The 21006-nt window shown below is 42.8% G+C and overlaps 1 protein-coding gene across 1 annotated transcript in view; it reads left to right on the forward strand.

Moving 5' to 3' along the window:
- The first annotated feature begins 4204 nt into the window (after window positions 1-4204).
- LOC111162478 (adhesion G protein-coupled receptor E3) overlaps window positions 4205-21006 on the forward strand; it is a 46970-nt gene continuing 30168 nt past the window's right edge. The window contains 3 exon segments of the mRNA XM_022526927.1: window positions 4205-4279; window positions 11761-11811; window positions 13138-13257. Of these exon segments, the coding sequence (XP_022382635.1) occupies window positions 4255-4279; window positions 11761-11811; window positions 13138-13257 (196 nt within the window). The 5' untranslated portion in view covers window positions 4205-4254.

A 21006-nucleotide genomic window follows, 5' to 3' on the forward strand; every position in this document is an offset into this window, starting at 1 on the left:
TGAAGGGGCGGGGGGTGGGAGGTTGGGGGAACCAGGTGGTGGGTATTGGAGAGGGCACGGATTGCATGGAGCACTGGGTGTGGTGCAGAAACAATAAATTCTAGTACACTGAAAAGTAATTAAAAAATAAAAAATTTAAAGAAAAAAAAAGCCTTCCCTGCAGATGGACCAACTCCACAATGCACAGTCCAGAGCTTTCCTAAGGAATTAAGCTGAGATTATACTCTTGCTGAGACCGCCTCTTTATCTAGTTCCTTCCCCTGCTTATCCTGTTTCCTTAGTACCCTTCTTCCGAGAGCATACTCCTCCAAAATCTCATGTGCATCCCAGCCTCTACTTTCCCCCAACAAATTATGTGCATCCCAGTTCCTACCTCAGGATCTCCTTACAGGCACCTGGCCTAAGACAGTCACAGTATGAAGAATTTTCTATCAATTAGCATAAGCTAACTTTAGCACTATTGTGAAGGTTTTCTGGGAGGAAATGCTTCTGGGTCTTGAGGAACAGGGAGGGGGACTAGCATTAGAGAAAGAAAGGGAACTCCAGGTAGAGGTAACATTGTGTGCAAAAAAAAAAATACTTATGAGAATGGGGAATTTTGTCTGTTTTGCCCACTGTTTTATCCCTTGCGCCTGGAATAGATCAGTGCTCTCTGAGGTTAGGGTGGAGAGTTACCTTGAGCCTGGATTCTGAGGTATGTAGATGCCTGGAGATTCCCACTATTGAGAGTCAAGTTGCTGGCCCCCCACCCCCTCTAAAGTGCTAGTTCAGGAGAGTCAGGAACTTGAAGTCACCAAGGGCAGCCAGTCCTGAGAGTGGCTGATAACTGCCCTCCAGCCAGGTCTTTGTGTCCACTCATTAATTAAATCAGTATTTATTGAGCATGTACTATGTGCCAGATGCTGTATGAGGCACAGGGACTACAACAATGAATAAACCAAGCAAAATTCCTTGCCCTCTGGAGCAGCCCTTCCACCAGGGCAGAGAAACAGCAAACAAAATAAATGAAGTAAATAAGCAAATTGTTTTGTATATTAGAAGGTGGTGGGTACAATGAACAGAAATAACTAAGCAAAGTGAATGGAGGGTGTGTGAGAGAGAGAGAGATTGAAGGAGGGAGAGAGGATGAGGGAGAGAGGGAAATTTTAGACAGGGAGGTCAGAGGAGAGACCTCAGCAACAAGGGGACACTTAAGCAATGACTTGAAGTCAGCCAGGGAGCCGTGTGGTTATGTGGGGGAATCTGGAGGAAAGCATTTAGGGAACAACAAGTACCAAAGCCGAGGCAGGAGTATGTCTGGCTTGTTCGAGGAAAGGCAAAAAATGGGTGTGGCTAAATCAGAGAAAGCAGAGGGCAGGGCTGGGGAGACTGGGAGGGGATGAGGGCAAAGAGGTGACCAGGGCAGATCACATAGAGACTTATGGGCTATGGTGAGAACTTTGGCTTTTAAGTGAAATGGGAGTCAGAATAAATAAATAAATAAATAAATAAATAAATAAATAAAAAACAAGTGATGTGGGAGTTATGAAGGCTTTCAGCAGAGGAGGAACACAGTCTGGCTTAGATTTAACAGGATCACATTTGGGTTGACCTCAGCAAAGCTTTATTAAACATCACAGCCTGGCTGAGATGTGCCTGGAAGAAGCAGAGAGAGCAGCACTTAAAACCTAGTCTAGGGTTAGGGAGTCGGGGTAAGAATCAGCATAAGACAATGAACAGACTGTTCACTGAAGTCAGCAGTAGCAAAGAGAGCAGTCTGTCAGTGAGGCGAAAAATCTGGGAGGGAGGGATAGATGAATGGCGTGAGGGATGGACAGACGGATGGCTGGATGGAGCAAGGGATGGAGGGGGGAGGGATATAAAGGGCATCTGTGAGCTGGACCTCTCAGAAATAACTGAGAGGACACTTTCAGAGAGTCTGATCTTCAGCAAAAACAAAAACAAACAAACAAAAAACCCTTGGCATTTTATGCTATAATGTCATTACAAAAAGGAATTATAATCACATTTTGTATCAGAGGTAAAATGCTAGGGACATTCTGGTTTATACTTATGTGCTTTATGAAGCAGTTTGAAGGTAACAGAGAGCCAGCAGGACAGGTGGCAGTCTAAGAAAGAAGGGCAAGAGATAGGTCTGGAGAGGTGGACTGGGGTCAGATCTGGTGGGCTTTATGAACCTACTAAGCACATTTAGTCTGCAAACTATCCATGGGGCTGTGAGGCAAAGATGTGATGGCTTGGATTCATATTTTAGAAAGCTCTCCCGGCTTCAGGGTGAAGAATGGGGTAGAAGGACAACCAGTTAGGGGGCTATCAAAGTTATACCAGATCAGAGATGCCTGAGGGACAGAGAAGTTGAGTGACCTTCCCAATGTCACACAGTTAATAAGTGGCAGAGCTACATTTGAACCCAGGTGGTCTGGTTCTAGAATCAACACTCTGTAATAGCATAGGCCTGGCCATTAGGTGGCACCACTTGTCTTTCTTGATCAACTCTCACCTCCAACTATCATCACAATCCCAGAGGACCACTAGGGGGAAAGAACCGGAAACCCCACCACAGGGCTGCTTGGCCATGGGGGACGGTGAGATGTTGAGAGCACAACAAACTTATTAAGCAGGACTTGTGGGCTTTACAACCCCAAAAGTCGGCAAATTCCTCCATGCCCCAACCACCTGGGGAAATCTGGTTTTTTTTCCTTGCTCATATATTTGCCTCCAAGTGTCTCTGGAGTTGACTCTACTTGCTATCTCCCCTTCTTCACCTCCCGTTCTCCCTCAGTCACCTCCATTCTGAACTGCTTTCATCATCATCTTCTCTACCACCTTCACCACTATTATCACTGTCATCATCACCTCTACCACCTCATCACTGCCATCACCTCCACCATTTTTACTACCATCATTGCCACCTCTACCATCGCCGCCTTCATCATCACCATCAGCACCACCAGCACAACTATCCCCACCACCACCATCACCTGCACAATCACCTCGACCATCTTCACCACTAACATCATCACCATCACCACCACCATCACCTGCACAATCACCTCTACCGGCTTCACCACCAACATCATCACCACCATCACCAACACCATCACCATCTCCACCACTTTCATCATTGTTATCTTTATCATCATCACCACCACCATCCAAACACTGGAACCTCTCTTGATAAGAAGACAACCTCCCTACTGCTCTGTCCCATCAATATTTTTCAGTCTTAATTCAGTCTAGTCTCTTTCCTTTCCCTCCATGACACTATAGTCTGCTCATTTTCCCCCATCTCTCTAGCCACTCTTGGCCTATTCCCTCTACTTTCTGCTCCTCCATGCCCTGATTTCTAAATTTCTTACCTAGGGCTCTCTTCTCACTCTACGATCTCTCCCTACATGATATCACCTAGTACTTAGCTACAATTACCAACTAGTGACCAGGGGGAAAGCCCTCTCTTTTGTGAACTAGACATATGTGCAATGAATGTTGAAATCACAGTACCTCAAAATCAACTTACCCAAAACTTAATGCCATCTCTCCCCCAAAAACCTGCTTTTCCACCAAGTTCCCCTTCTCTGTAGTTCTAGATAGAAAACAGATCCTGTCAATAATATTTGCCTTAATAAATATTTGTTGAAAGAGGGAAGGATTTAGATTTTTCTCCCAAATCCTGCAGTTGGTTTGGACTGACCCAAATAACCAAATAATTCATTACTCTCTACTGGGTCTACTTTGAGACTCTAGCCAGATCTGTTGAGGGTCATCTGTTAAGGGGATAAAAATACCAACATTTGTGAAAAATGACTCTTCCAGTAACTTTAGATACCAACAGAGATACCCTAAATTTTGGCTTACCCAGCTCAAAACCACAGGGTTATTTAAGCTTTATTTTGACCCCAAGTCATAACCACTCCGCAGACAATGCTCTGTAACTAAAAGGCCTTCCTTTCCTCGGGTCAACTGACTCTGTCACCCCAAAGGCAATCAACAGCAGCCATGAAAACCTACCATCAAGAAAGCATATGAAAACAAGTGCAGAAAACATAGAAAATAAATAAAAAAACAAAAAAGCAGAACCATCAGTCTGATGGTGAAAGACAAGAACAAGTTCCCTTTTCTGATAGAAATGTCCTTAGTCAGCTAACCTATGTGTACCAATTCTCATAAGATTTCCTTGAAATGGAAAAGTGGTGAGTGTAAAACAGCAATAAGGAACTTCAACAGCTGGCCGGCAAGGTTTACCTATGTGCAGGAATGCGAGGGCCATCACTCCTTCCAGGTATGTGTAACCTTGGGAATGACTGTACCCTAACCTACCTCCTATCAGTAGCTGTTAGTTCAATGATTAGCTTTCTTTTCCTTCTCTTTCTCCTGCTCTGCTTTAAATATTCTCTCTTTCCCCTTGGACTGTGGTTTCCTTCCTCACCACCCTGTTCAAACTGTGCTGTCAAATATGCCTAAAATTTTCCTGATGGTCCAAAAAAAAAAGGGAGGGGGGGGCGCCTGGGTGGCTCAGTGGTTGGGCCTCTGCCTTCGGCTCAGGTCATGATCCTAGGGTCCTGGGATCGAGCCCCGCATCGGGCTCTCTGCTCGGCAGGGAGCCTGCTTCCTCCTCTCTCTCTGCCTGCCTCTCTGCCTACTTGTGATCTCTGTCTGTCAAATAAATAAATTTAAAAAAAAAATTTTCCTGATGGTCCAATCCAAGGAGTTGATCTTCATCTTCAAAGGTTTTGTTTTCTAATTAACATCCTTTTCTCCTTGATAATTCTGTGACCTAACACTAGCACTGCACTTTTTCTCTGCCTCTCTTGCCATTTCTTTTTTCAAGAATATTAGTATCAACCAGGTGGTGGGTATTGGAGAGGGCACGTATTGCATGGAGCACTGGGTGTGGTGCAAAAACAATGAATACTGTTACGCGGAAAATAAAAAATAAATTTAAAAAAGAATATTAATATCATCCCCATCTTAGGGATGAGAAAACTAGGGCACAGAGAGATTGTAGTGCCTGCTCAAGGTCACACAGCTTGTAAATGCCAGAGTCAGGATACAAACCCAAACCGCCTGGCTCCAGATCTTTGCCATTATGCTCCTCCCACAGGATTCTGCTTAGGTCTCTTTTTCTGCTCCCTCTCCTAGAGTAAACTCAATCCTGTGGCTTCAATCGCCACCTCTGTGCAGATGGTTCCCCAACTCTGAAGTCCCGTCCATCCTTCTGGCTCCAGATCAAATAACAATATCAATAACCACAATTATCAGCCTTACATTTATTGAGGACATACTTCAGCCTAAAATTGTTTTACCTTCATTATTGCACAACACCTTCACATGAAAGATGCAAAATAGCATCACAGAGAGGTTGTAGGACTTGTTTAAAGTCTCACAGCTGTTTAGTTGCAGAGGCAGGTGATAGATCATAAAATCTATCAAAATAATATAAGCTTGTCGGGGCGCCTGGGTGGCTCAGTGGGTTAAAGCCTCTGCCTTCCGCTCAGGTCATGATCCCAGGATTCTGGGATCGAGCCCCGCATCGGGCTCTCTGCTCCGCGGGGAGCCTGCTTCCTCCCGTCTCTCTCTCTGCTTACCTCTCTGCCTACCTGTGATCTGTCTGTTAAATAAATAAATAAAATCTTTAAAAAATAATAATAATATAAGCTTGATCATATGGTTTCACTTATATGTGGAGCATAACAAATAGCATGGAGGACAAGGGGAGTTAGAGAGGAGAAAGGAGTTGAGGGAAATTGGAAGGGGAGGTGAACCATGAGAGGCTATGGACTCTGAAAAACAACCTTAGGGGTCTGAAGGGGAGGGGGGTGGGAGGTTGGGGGAACCAAGTGGTGGGTATTGGAGAGGGCACGTATTGCATGGAGCACTGGGTGTGGTGCAAAAACAATGAATACTGTTATGCTGAAAATAAATTTAAAAATTAAAAAAATAATAATATAAGCTTATTAAAGGCAAATGCCTTGTGCTCTCACCTTTGCAGCCTCTTCCATATCTTATATATAAGTCTGATATATATCTATGAAATCAAATTGAAGTGAGAGAGTGTACAATTTTTTATATATCTCAATATACATATCTCAATAAAGCTTAAACAAAGGGTTAAAAAAAGAGACACTCAAGCAAGATATCTCCTGCTTTTTGGCAACTGGAGGTAGAGTCCAGGACACTTCTGGGCTCAATTATTTGTGAATTCAGTTACCTGTGAACTCTCTGCCCACATCACTGGATGCAACAGACAGTGTAACAGAATGAGCATCTGGTCAAGAATAAGAATAGGACTCTAGTGCAAATAAAATGGTAATGGAGACAATTATGAATTGATTTCTGCCAGACATTGTGCTTCACGCATGCCCTTGTTTATGTCATCATGCCCAACCCCAGGTGGTAGACAATGCTGTCACTATGTTTCATATAAGGAAACAATTTAAACAATTTGCAAAAATAGCATCCAAGCCACTTGATGCTACGCATCTACGCACCTGTTACCTCATGAACAAAAAGAGTCAGTGTGATTTCTAAAGTTTCTTAGCAGTGTGGGAATCAGGCATGCTCATGACTCTGGGAAAACCCTAATTTAACATGCATACACATATTACTGAGCACAGGGTTGCTGGCTAGACTGAAAGGAGACTCTGAAGACTAGCCTTGAGGAAACCTGGTGGTGCCTAGACTACCTGAGCTTTAGGAACTAGGAAACGCTTTTCAACCCGTATGTGTTACTAACTGGCTTTGTGAGCTATAGTCATCATTTGGGCAGATGTAGTGTTAGTGCAGCTTCTGCAAATTATTTTATTTATTTTATTTTATTTTATTTTATCTTATCTTATTTTATTTTCTCAATGTTCCAGGAGTCATTGTTTATGCACCACACCCAGTGCTCCATGCAATACGTGCCTTCCTTAATACCCACCACCAGGCTCACCCAACCCCCCACCTTCCTACCCTCCAAAACCCTCAGTTTGTTTCTCAGAGCCCACAGTCTCTCATGGTTTATCTCCCCCTCAGATTTCCCCCAATTCACTTTTCCTTTCCTTCTCCTAATGTTCTCCGTGTTATTCCTTATGCTCCACAAGTAAGTGAAACCATATGATAATTGACTCTCTCTGCTTGACTTATTTCACTCAGCATAATCTCCTCCAGTCCCATCCATGTTGATACAAGAGTTGAATATTCATCCTTTCTGATGGAGGCATAATATTCCATTGTATATATGGACCATATCTTCTTTATCCATTTGAATTAATTATTATACAAAAGTAGAAAGTAGGGAAATTTAACATTCATTTATTTATTTATTTATTTATTTGACAGAGAGAGGGATCACAAGTTGACAGAAGAGCAGGCAGAGAGGGGGGGGGAAGCAGGCTCTCCACTGAGCAGAGAGCCCTATACGGGGCTCAATTCCAGGACCCTAGGATCATGACCTGAGCCAAAGGCAGAGGCTTAACCCACTGAGCCACCCAGGTGCCCCTGGAGTAGGGAAATTTAAATTCATTCGAAAATGTGCCAGGACCCTGCCACTAAGCAGTCCACAGCTCAGCTGAAAATATATTCATTGGGCAAACAAAAATATTCAAAATGCTTCATGAATACCATTACATAAGTAACTGATCAGAACTGGCACCTTCTTTGATGAAGGACGGAAGCATGGAAGGATGAGTAACAGCCACCCAAAGATGTCAACATCCTTATCCCCTGGAACCTGTGAATATGTTACCATAAATGCACAGGGGAGGGAAAATTTCACCACTGCCCTCTTAGGGTCTCTGGCTGAAAGTCAGAATTAAGCTGACATAAAACAAATTATACAAGTTTTATTGAATTGAAACATGTACATGAAAGCATTCACAAGAGAATGAAGACCCAGGAAAATGACCAGAGCACAGAGTTTTTGTGCCTTTTTTTTTTTTAAGATTTTTATTATTTATTTGTCAGAGAGAGAGGGAGAGAAAGCGAGCACAGGCAGACAGAAAGGCAGGCAGAGGCAGAGGGAGAAGCAGGCTCCCCGCCGAGCAAGGAGCCCGATGTGGGACTCGATCCCAGGACGCTAGGATCATGACCTGAGCCGAAGGCAGCTGCTTAACCAACTGAGCCACCCAGGCGTCCCGTTTTTGTGCCTTTTTGACAAAGATATGAATTTGTGAAATGACAAGGCAAAGGGGTTAGGAATGGTGAATTGTGAAAAAGTGACTAGCAGTTCTGTCAGAGGGAAAACTGGAGGAAGACAAGGGCTGTTTCAATGAGTGTGCTTGTACACATCCATTTCTGTGTTCATTCCCAATCTCTGGTGATAACAACATTCTTTTCTTCCTGGCACAGGGAAGGCAGGGGAGATTTTATGGCCTGATTTTAAGTAGGAAAAACGAGGTCAGAACGCCCTTCCTACATGTGCTGTTTCTCAGGTGGTTTCCACTCTAAATAACCAAGATGCCAAAGCGGCATATTTGGTGGTGGCATGTCCTGAGAACTTCACATGGTCAAAGGGACTTTAGAGATATGGATTAAGCTAATAATCTTGAGATGGGGAGATTATCCTGGATTATACAGGCAGGTCCATTATAATCCTGAGGGTCCTGATAAGAGGGAAGCAAGACACGAGAAAGAAAGGTGCTGTGCTGCTGGCTCTGAGGATGGGAGAGGAGACCATGAGCACGGAATGTGGGTCACCTCTGACAGCTGGCAGTGGAAGGAAATGGATTCTCCCCTAGAGCTTCCAAAAGGAAGCAATCCAGCTGACAGCTTAATGTCAGCCCAGTGAAACTAACTTGGGATGTCTGGTTTACAGAACTACATGGGAATACATTTCTGTTGTTTTTAAGCCACGAAATTCAGGGTGATTTGTCAGCAATCAGAAACTCTTACAGGGAACCAAAAAAAGTTAGTACTGCCCTCCCTCCCACACTTAAGGGTCACTGCTAAGCCCATAGGTCTTTGTCTTCCAAATCCAACCATTGGTCTAGATTGCCCCCAAATAACCAAGTAAACTATCACACCTCCTACTGGGCTATAACATCTAGGGAACTACATCTACTGGAAGAAAAGGCACCCTTGCCCTAAGTCACTGCCCTGGGAACATGCCAATCTCAACACCAGCCCTTAGGCATGCAGCTTGTACGGAATTTCTGCAATAGAGGTCGTAGGGGGTGGTAGGTTATCAGTAGGGATCCACACCTGAGTTTAATCTCAGCTCTGCCACTAACTAGCTCTGGGAAATGGAACAAACACTTTAGCCCTTCTGTGCCTCTGTTTCCTAAGGTTCACAAACAGGATCATGCTAATAGCACTCACCTCCTAAAGTCGTTGCAAAGCTGAATTAAATTCGTGTGCCTGGTGCTTAGAATAATGCCTGGCATGTAGTAAGGGCTCTTTTCCCCTTAGATGTTGTAGAGGCTGGCCTTTGTATTTTGTCCAACCCCCCACCAAGGAAATCCTCTCTCCAAGACATAGTATCTCTCTCCAAGGAAGGTTTCATTGGTGTGTTTTTAGGCAGGGTGGAGGGGTGGTTGCATCGTAAGGCATGCTGCATTTTACTCCAAAAATTCCCATCTCCTCCAAGACTTGCTTCAGAGACACCAGCTGCCACATTTCTGAGCTTCCCCAGGGAAGACACACCTCCCCCCATCTTCTCCAGACTCTCAGCCTCAGACTGTTCTCAATTACCTGATCCCAGTCCTTCATGCACGGGAATCGAAGTGACCCCAGTCCCACCTACCTAGTCCACCCTGACCTACACCTCTCACCCCACTTGATAAACAGAGACCCTTCTATTACCAGGACCCACTTTCTTTTTTTTTTAATTTTAGCCTTATTGAGGTATAATCAAGACACAAAAAAAATGCACACATTTAATGTATACATCTTATGAGTTTATATGTATGCGTACACCATACACCCATAATACCATCATCACCACAATGAAGTCGTCAAGCATATCCATGACCTCCAAAAATTTCCCTCCGTGTGTGTGTGTGTGTGTGTGTGTGTGTGTGTGTGTGTGTGTTTGGTGAGAACACATGAGATCTATTCTTTTAACATATCTTGAAGTGCACAGCACAGCATTGTTATTAACTATAGGTACTACGTTTTATGGCAGAACTCTAGAACTTATTCACCTTATGCAACAAAACTTTATACCCTAGCCCCTGTTAACCATCAATCTATTCTCTGCTTCCGTGAGTTTGACTACTTTAGATATTTCATGTAAATGGAATTGTGCAGTATCTGTCCTTCTGTGTTCGACTTATCTCACTCAGAGTAATGTCTTCTAGTTTCATAGATATTGCCACAAATGACAGGATTTCCTTCTCTTTTAAGGCCTGATAATATTCCATTGTGTATATATACACCACAGTTTCTTTATCCATTTATCTGCACAACCCACTTTCTCAAGGGGTAACCAAAGTTGCAGATAAGGTGACTGATCACCAGAGTAAATGTCAACCAGTACACACCAGAAGAGCCACTAATTGGTTGTTGATATTGAAATATTCCCACACCATTTGTAAATAATCATTGCCCAGAACTAGCTCCCACCACACTCCTGCCAGCCCAGACCCTGCCCTGAGATTCCACCCACCTCCCCACAATTCAGCAGCTAAAATAATATCTGCTGCAACAGAGAAGGATCTCCAGTGTCCTCTGATTGGCCAATTCCTGCACCATACCAGCTGTTAATATTGTCCTTACAAATGGCAAATAATTCTAGACGTTAGTATGTAATAAGGAAATGAAAAGAAGGTGAGGAGAGAACTAACAATCAGAGTGTTATCGGATTTCTCAGAAAAGGGAAAGAGAAGACACCCATCCATCCAGTAGCTTCAGGCCTTTGCAGAAACAAGAACATGGCTGCTGACCCCACCAGCAGGCAGGAAGGTTTGGGGAAGAGAAAAGAACACTTCATCAACCACGGTAAAGGCAGTCTGAATTTCCCAAGAAGACAAAAAATACTTCCCTTCCAAGAAATGCTTCTAGAATCTCACCAGTCTTCCCTCTAGAAGAGGACCAATCCCCCTCCATTGAATCTTATAACCAAGAGAGTGTGGTGGAAATGGAGTTGCATGACTTCCAGGGCTGGATCTTAATGGGACATGTAGGCTTGTTGCCTGGGGCACCCCTACTTAGAACTCTGAATTACCATGGGGTCTGCATGCCTGAGGTCATCATGTTGGGAGGAAAGCCAAATTCCCCAAGTCTGAGGCTACATGAAGGGATGGCAGCTCCCATCCAGCTCCCAGCTGCTTCAGCCCCAGACACAGCCTGACTGCGACTGTATAAGAAACCCCAAACCAGAATCACCCACCTGAGCTTTTCCCAGATTCCCAAAACACAGAAACCATGAGAGGTAAGAAAATGGTCATTGCTGGGGTTTTTTTTTTTTAAGATTTTATTTATTTATTTGACAGACAGAGATCACAAGCAGGCAGAGAGGCAGGCAGAGAGAGAGGAGGAAGCAGACTCCCCCCTGAGCAGAGAACCCGATGTGGGGCTCGATCCCAGGACCCTGGGATCATGACCCCAGCCGAAGGCAGAGGCTTTAACCCACTGAGCCACCCAGGTGCCCCGGCCATTGCTGTTTTAAGCCATTACATTTTGTAAGCCATTACATTTCAGGTGGGACTAGGGTAACTTCAATTCCTGTGCATGAAGGACTGGGATCAACAGCCATGGATAACTGACACACAGCCCTTGGAGAATGTCCTGGAATCTTTCCTCATTCAGTTCATGTGTCTCCCTTCTGCTTCCCTGTTCCAGGACTCTGTTTTCTGCTGAGTTTATCAGAAGTTATGGCTCAAAAGACCATAGGTAAGTGCTCAATGCCTGACTTCTCCACAGCCAGATACCAGGAACCACTCACATCCTGCACGGAGCTAGAGCAAAGGGTCTTGTTCTGCAGTAGAACTCAGGGATGTTTGCTCCTATCATTCTTTTTAATTCATCATTACATCAAATTTTAATGTGTCTTTTTTTTTTAAGTTTCATTTATTTAAGTTATCTCTACATCCAACGTGGGGCTCAAACTCACAACACCAAGATTAAGAGTCCCATACTCTTCCCACTGTGCCAGCCAGGCGCCCCTTAATATATCTTTTTATTTTACAGTCCTTTGTCTATTCATTTGCTTTCAGTAACCACCATGTGCCCAATGTAGAAATAAAACAGCAGCTGAAACGCACAAAGTCTCACGAAGTGAGCATTCCAGTGGCAAGACACACAGCATGATGGTAACCATTCCATCCTGATCATAAGCAAGCCCCCTCCCAAAAAAGATGAACAAGATGACATCAGGCTAACTTTAAACCCTCGGAGATCTCACTAGATTCTGATTCAGCAGGTCTAGCGTGGGGCCTGAGATTCTGCCTTTCTAGCCAAACTCCGGGGGATGCCTTCTGAGCAGCCAGACTGTCTGCTGTGGCTCCCATCAGGTTCCCTCTCCCCACGAACACTGCACAGTTCTCAGATTTCTCCACTGGACCCAAAGCTCGAGATACTTCCTCAGCTCAGTTCATTCCCAAGAGGTCTCGAATTGAGATCTTTCCTGTCTCCCTGTCCAAATGAAGTTATACATAGGGTTACAAAGATCATGTGTACCCATATCAGGATATACCTCCTGTGGACCCCTACAAATTCGAATTTTTATAATCCTAGCTGATACTTTCTATGTGCCAGGCACTGCCCAACACACTTCATATGTATTAATTCAGTTACTCTTCACAATAACCCAGTTTACAGATGAGGGTATTGAGGCACAGAGGGGTTAAGACATTTGTGCAAAGACACACAGCTGGTAAGTGGCAGAGTCAGAATTGATCCCAGGGTCTTAACCAATTCATTCCCCCTTTTATAAATTCTGCAGTGATCCTGAGAATAGCACAATTTCATCACCTTGAAATTGTTGTGTTAAAATTAATTTAACACCAACCTCTGACCTTTATCATGCAAAAGCATCTCACTTTTTTCTGTAACTTGGGTTTGGTGTCTCTCATTTTTTAATGTACTGAGATCTCAAAAGAGACAAAGGGTGTAGGCTTCCTCATCCTCATGAGATCCCAGTTGGAGGCCAAGTCAAATGATAACAGGACATCTCTTAACCCCAGTGGATGTTTGACCTGCCCCTCCTTCTCCCTGCAGCTTCTTGTAAGTGTCCCCAGCATGCTGACTGTGTCAACAGCACTTATTGTACTTGCAAACATGGATACACCTCTATGCTCGGGAAGGAATTCTTCACATTTCCCTTGGCTACATGCGAAGGTAAGGGACGGTTTTCAAACCATCCAGAGGCAGGAGTGGAAGGAAGACAGCATAAGGACCATGGGGAGGCAAATACCAATAATGTGCACTGCAAAAAAAAACAAAAATCTAACAACTCCACCCTCATCAAGAAAGAAATGTTTTCATGAAATCCGTATTTCTTCTTTATTTTTTTTTTAAAGAGAAAGAGCAGGAGTAGAGGGGGGAGGGGCAGAGGGATAGGAGAGAGAAAGAATCCCAAGCAGGCTCCATGCCCAGCAGAGCCCAACATGGGGCTCAATCTCACGACCGTGAGATCATGACCTGAGCTGAAACCAAGAGTCAGATGATTAACTGACTGAGCCACCCAGGCACACCATCATTTCCCTTTATTTACTTGGAAGTCCTAATACACTATTCCACCCCATTTATGACTACCTTATCTTAACTTCATATTCAAACATGTGTTTCTCTACTATTTTTTTTAACTCATCAATTATTTCCCCTTTCAAGGTGCATTGTTTGCCCCATCATTTCAGGAGAAGGGAGTGAGAGTACCCTCACCATGATGAGTACTGAGTGACATACAGAATTGTTGAATCACCATATTGCCACCTAGAACTAAAATAACACTGTATGTTAATTATACCAGCACTTTTTTTTAAAAAAAGATTTTATTTATTTATTTATTTGACAGACAGAGATTACAAGTAGGCAGAGAGGCAGGCAGGGGTGGGGGGGGGAGCGGGCTCCCCGCTGAGCAGAGCCCGATGTGGGGCTCGATCCCAGGACCCTGAGATCATGACCCAAGCCGAAGACAGAGGCTTAATCCTCTGAGCCACCCAGGCGCCCCATACTGGCACTTTTTTAAAAAGATCCTTCGTTTCACCCTCACTTCCACTCCCCCAGTGAAGAGATAAGATCTTTAAAATACCATAATTTCAACCCCTCCCCATCTCCCCTGCCACACTCCCCCTTAATTTTAACTTTATCTCAAGGTTCACTGCTCACGCCTGCTTCCTCTTCCCTTCATTCCCCCCTACATTGAGGTTTCTGTACTTCCTCATTTCACACTTGTTAATCTGTTGTTTTTATGGAGAAATTTCTCACATGCTTTCTTCAAACTGGCCCACATAGCTAATGTCTCTCTCCATGAATGCACCATCTTGTATTTCTTTGGCTCTAATGAGTAGGTTCTATCCTGCCTCGGAGGGAGCTTTTTCATTCCATCCTCTTAACCAAGTGATTCATCAGTGAATACCACAGTGATCACAGAACTGTCTTCAAGCTTACAGGGTCGCAAACAAAAATCCCAACGCCAATCTGAGACTCGTCCCTTTGCAGTGACTTCTGTCTCAGTCTTAGGTTTCTTGCAGATGGCCCTGGAAGAACAACCCTACTCTTCATTTGCTGGGGGTGCGACATGAAAGCTGGAAGGGAGGCTGGGGAGAGAGTGCCTGGGTGACGGGAACAAGACAGCCTCCTCAAAACAGGACAGCGGTTGCACGGACAGCCGAGAGCATCTGCTCTATTATATCACAATCTGAAAATTCCCAGCTCCGTGTTTACCATACCAGTTTGGGAAATCACACATATTCGCTACCCACCTGACATTTATAAAGGGGCTACTGTGACCCTTAGGACTGGGGACACATTGACTTAATCAAGACATTCTAACTCAATTAGTTAAGCTAGCAAATGTATTACTCTTGGGCTGCTATGACAAAACACAGACCGGGTGGCTTAAACAACAGGAATTTATTTTCTCACAGTTCTGGATGCTGGGAAGCCCATGATCAAGGTTCTGGCAGTTCCACTTTCTCAGGAGGCCTCTCTTCCTGGCTTGAAGATGCCTGTCTTCTTACTCTATCTTCACATGGTCTTTCCTCACTCTGTGCACATAGTGGTCAGGCAGGTGGAAAAGCTCTCTTGTCTCTTCTTCTACAGACATTAATCCTAACAGATCAAGGCCCCATTCTTACAACCTCATTTAACCTCAGTTACATCCTCAGAGGCCCCATTTCCAAATACAGCCACACCAGAAGTTAGGGTTTCAACATGTTGAAATGAGGTTCATAACAGCAGACATAGTCAATTTCCCACTTATATGCTCTCAGCACTTGCCATTCTTTTGCACACCAAATCTAAAGCTCTATCTGTCTACTGGAGACCACTCAGCTCATGCTCAAAACAGGTAGAAGTACCAGAGAGTTAATTATCCCTGCAAGCACTTCTCTGTTGATAAATAAGATGTGGCAAATAAAAACATTGCCAACAAAAGCCAAATTATGGAAAGACCCCAATGTCCATCAACTGTGAATGGATAAAGAAGATGTGGTGTGTGGGTGTGTAGGTGTGTATGCATGCAATGGAATATTACTCAGCCATCAAAAAGAATGAAATCTTGCCATTTGCAATGACATGGATGGAGCTAAAGTGTATTATGCTAAGCAAAATAAGCCAGTCAGGAAAAGACAAATATCATATGATTTCACTCATCTGTGGAATTTAAGAAACAAAACAGAGGAGCGCAGAGGAAGCTGGGAAAACAGAAAGAGGGAACCATAAGAGACTCTTAACTACAGAGAACAAGCTGAGGGTTGCTAGAGGGGAGATGGGTGGGGGATGGGCTAGATGGGTGATGGGGATTAAGGAGGACATTTCTTGTAATGAGCCCTGGGTGTCGTGTGTAACTGGTGAATCACTAAATACTACTCCCAAAACCAATATTACACTATGTGTTAATCAACTATGATTTAAATAAGAACTTAAGAGAAAAAAAAAGATTTGGCAGATAAATACCCCAGCCCCCTCACCCCTTGGGGAGCCACTCTGCAGCGTGTGCTCTACACTGCCTCCCAGAGGGTCCCAGGGATATCGAGTCCCAGTTGCCCACAATGGAAACTTCCCTCTTTACTTTCTGCCTGGCTTTCCCTGTCTTATATCACCACTTCCCTTCCAGGGTTTTCTGGGATCACCTGCCACATAAAGTACTTGAACGTGAATTCTTGTCTCAGTGTCTACTTCTCAGAGAATCCAACCAAAGTCAAAGTGGAAAGGGAAGAACAAAGACAACCCACTAACTTAAATGAGTTGTCCTGGAAAACCAGGACAGATTGGGTGGAAAGGGTATGGCCTCTGGCACATATTAGATGTTCCATAAATCTTTGTCAAATTAATGGCCAAATTCCTCTTTTGTGTTCCAGATATTGATGAATGTAAACCACCCATTAGTATAAATTGTGGAGCAAATGCTGCATGTCAGAATACTAATGGAGGTTTCTACTGTCACTGTAATCCTGGATACAAACTTCTCTCTGGGGCTCCACAATTCCAGAATTCCAATGAAAACACTTGTCAAAGTAAGGAAATTATTGTCATCTTGTCTCTCTATATATTTTTCATTGATTCTAATGCCAGATAAGTATCTGTGTGTGTGTGTGTGTGTATATGTGTGCTGTGTATAGAGAGGTTAGTACATGTTTCCATTTTCTGGAAGTAAATGGATGATGGAAAGAGGATACAAAAAGAAAGAAGGAAATTTAAAGAAATAATGGGGCTAATAAGACAAGTGGACTTTGGAAATAGAGGTAACAAAGTGCTGACTGAGACGGGATTCTTTGAGTTGCAAAGAAGAGCTCACTCAATCTAACTTAAACAGAAAAGGTGAGTTTATGATAAAGATGCATAGTTGTGTCTTGGAACTCAAGAACAAGAACAAAGCAGGGCTTCTAGAATGAACTGAAATAGGGACGCTTATCAAGACACTTCAGGCTCTGAAACTCTTTGGGTCTGTTCCTTTCTTCTTGTTCATTGCAAACTGGCTTTCTCTGCCCTTTTAGTCCACAGAACAGGAAATACACCTACTGAGAAGTCCAAATTTTACCATTGTTAATGATCAAACCACCCAAAGAGAGATCAACGGACTCTCTTTTGGACTTAGTTGTAAGTTCTTTGGAAATGTACCAATTAGTCCAGTTTGAGTTATATGGCCACCCTTAGATCTGTGTTGAGGGGGAAGCACCATATTGTATAAGCATGAGCACTCTCATGGAAACCACATAGACAGGGAAATCTATGCACAAGAAATGTGGGAGATGTAACTGGGAAACACGAGGGGAAGATGGTGGGGTAGGAAAATCCTGAGCTCACCTCTTTCCATGAACACACCAAGGATGCAACTACCTAGAGAGCAACTCTCTCTCTCTCTCTCTCTCTCTCTCTCTCGCCAAGAGTGACATGAAGACTAGCAGAGCAGCTCTCCCACAGCTAAAGAAAGAGATAAAGCCACATCAAGAAAGGTAGGAGGAGCAAAGACATGGTCAGGTCAGGAACCAAAACCCCCAGTGGGACAACCAGAAGCTGGAGGAATGTTACAAGTGCAAAAGTTCTCCCTGAGCCACTAACAGTTCAAGCTCACACCCACCTGGGGACCTGCACCAGAAAGGCAAGCTCCCATAATGTCTGGTTTTGAAAATCAATAGGGCATATTGATCAATAATTACTTTAAATGTAAATGCTCTAATCAAAAGACTTAAGGTGGCCAAATTGATTTTTAAAAATCCATCTATATGCTGCCTGCAAGAGACTCACTTCAGACCTGAAGACATATATAGATCAAAAGTAAAGGGATGGACAAAGGTGTTCAACCAAATGTAAACAAACGAGCAACAAAAATCTGGAGTAGTGATACTTACAAAGATTGTCCTTACGTAATGATAAAGGAATCACTTGAACAAGAGGGTATAACAACTGCAAATATCTATGCACCCACCATTGGAGCATCTAAACATATAAAGCAAATATTAACAGACATAAAGGGAGAAATTGAGAGTGATTTAATAATAATTGGGTACTTTAACACTCCACTTACATCAATGGATAGATCAAACCGAAAATCAGTAAGGAAATAGTGGCTTTAAGTAATCTCTGCACCCAGCATGGGGCTTGAACCCATTACCCCAAGATCAAGACTAAGGCTCCAGCCAGGAGCCTCAGCCTAAAATCTTCAAAACACAGTAAAAGCAGTTCTGAGAAGGAAGTTTATGATAATACAGGCCTACTTCAAGAGACAAGAAAAATCTCAAACAATAAAACCTTAGACCTAAAGGAATAGGAAAAAAAAAAAAAGAAGAACAAAGCCCAAAGCAGTAGAAGGAAGGAAATAATAAAGATCAGAGAAGAAATAAACTAAACAGAAAAAAGTCAATGAAACTAAGAGTGGGTTCTTTGAAAAGATAAACAAGAAATAAACCTGTAGTCAGGCTCATCAAGAAAAAAAGAAATTATTTAATTTATTAAATGAGCAGACAGACCAGGTTATATACCCCACAGAGCTATTGCAAGGATTAATTGAGGCTTAAACGAAACACTATAAACAGGGCACTTAAGACAGTGCCTACAAATGTTTGCTAATATAGTTCATATTTCATCTGATTCTCCAAAGTGTGTATGTAAGTGTGTGTGTGTATATATATATATATATGTATATATATATATATATATATATATATATATCCTTGCTCCTTGGGCAGAAGACATGAATAGACATTTCTCCAAAGAAGACTTACAATGGTCAACAGGCACATGAAAAAATGCTCAACATCATTCAGCATCAGGGACATACAAATCAAAACCACAATGAGATACCACAGCACACTAGTCAGAAATGACCAGAATGACTACAATGAACAAGTTAGGAAACAATAGACGTTGGCAAGGATACAGAGAAAGGGCAACCCTCTCACACTGTTGGTGGGAATGCAAACTGGTATAGCCACTCTGGAAAACAGTATGGAGGTTCCTCAAAAAGTTGAAAATAGAGCTACCCTACAACCCAGCAATTGCACTACTAGGTATCTACCCTAAAGATACCAATGTAGTGATCTGAAAGGGCACATGCACCCCAACATTTATAGCAGAAATGTCTCCCATAGCCAAGATAAGGAAAGAGCCCAGATGTCCACTGATAGATGAATGGATAAAGAAGACGTGGTATGTATGTATATGTGTGTGTGTGTGTGTGTGTGTGTATAAAATGGAATATCCCTTAGCCATCAAAAAAATGAAATCTTGCCATTTGCAATGACATGGATGGAGCTAGAGGGCATTATGCTAAGCAAAATAAGTCAATCAGAGAAAGACAATTATGTGATTTCACCCACATGTGAAATTTAAGAAACAAAACAGAGGAGCATAGGCAAAGGGAAGGAAAAATAAAACAAGATGAAATCAGAGAGGGAGACAAACCAGATGAGACTCAACTGAGGGTTGCTGGAAGGGAGTTGGGTGGGGGTTATGGGGTAACTGGATGATAGGTATTAAGGAAGGCACAGGAAGTAATAAGCACTGGATGTTATATAAGACTGATGAATCACTGAACTCTACCTCTGAAATTAATAATACACTATATATTAATTAACTGAATTTAAAAAAAAAAAAAAACCTCCCTGCTCCTACTGAAAAGGCCATGGGGAAGTTCAGGCAACTGTTTAGTATCAAGATTATAATTCCCACCAATAGGTAGTGCTCCTGCAAGATTCAAGCCCAGGTTCCCATACTTCCCCAAGTCCAAGCTGGAGCCCATAGCAGGGTCCTGGAGGTGCATAAGCTCCAAAAGTGAGCTGGAGTCCATATGGGGAAGGTGAGAGACAAGAGCACAAGCTGGTGGGTAGGGATTGCTGGGCCATAAGCCCACCACTAACTCAATCAATAAATAGTTGTTGAATGAATTAATATGATTGAACCTAAAGTGAATGAGCCTTTTACTGGGCAACAGGCACCTCTACTGACAATGTACAAACTGGAATTCTTCCTGGGTCCTGGTGTTGATCTGTTAAAGCACTCTCTTGTACAAGGAAAAGAAATGCCTTTGGTTATTTTCCCAATTTTAAAGGACAGTCCTTCTCCTCTGGACTATCACTTGGCAATGCCATCTTCACTCTAATTACTCCTTTTAAAATCGAACATGTTTTCCTCTATTCACTAGGTGTTATTTCAAGAGATATGGCAAAATAAGAGAGTTAAAGTAGGAAAATGAAAAGTGCATTTCATGGATCTTTAACAATCAAATAATCAGCATGGCAATATACACATCAGATCACATAGGCCTTGATTTGATCATTATGATAACTGGTACTGTTGAAAATTATCCCTAAAGGACAAAGCTCCAATATATTGATTGGTGGATAACAAACATGATTAACTCTACATCTATATTGTATATTGGCACAGAGATCATACACAATAAATCTCTACATGCACAACCATAGGTATGAGTGTGTCAATATCTATTTTTTCTTCGTCTTGTGTTGTGCTCTAATTTGAAGAAAATATTTAAGTGTTTCATGTGAACTACAAATACTCTCACATAGATTGAGTCCATCTGGAGTTAGTTGTCACTAGGGTTGGAGGTCCAAGAAAGCCCCCATAAAAAAGTATGCAGCTTTCAGCCAAAAGTGCTGTTTTTGACAACAAATGTGGTTTGCAATAACAAATGTATTCTAGACTCAGGGTTGTAAGTCAAAATTCCTGAACTCAAGACAAAACTTTTGCTATTACAAGAAAGCTCTTCATCCTTGTTAGCCAATAGACATGGCTGAAAACCAGGATATAGAAGAAATATAGACATAACCTCAGACTGATAGTAACTTGATGTCAATGTTGACTCGCTTTTCCTCATCTTTCTAAAACAGAGATGGTGGTACTCACAAAGCGCAAGAAATACACAAAGGTCTCACTAACGGCTGATGACCAAAAACTGACACTCTT

This window comes from Enhydra lutris, unplaced genomic scaffold, assembly GCF_002288905.1.
Source record: "Enhydra lutris kenyoni isolate GAN:26980312 unplaced genomic scaffold, ASM228890v2 scaffoldscaffold92, whole genome shotgun sequence".
In the NCBI taxonomy this organism is placed as follows: Eukaryota; Metazoa; Chordata; class Mammalia; order Carnivora; family Mustelidae; genus Enhydra; species Enhydra lutris.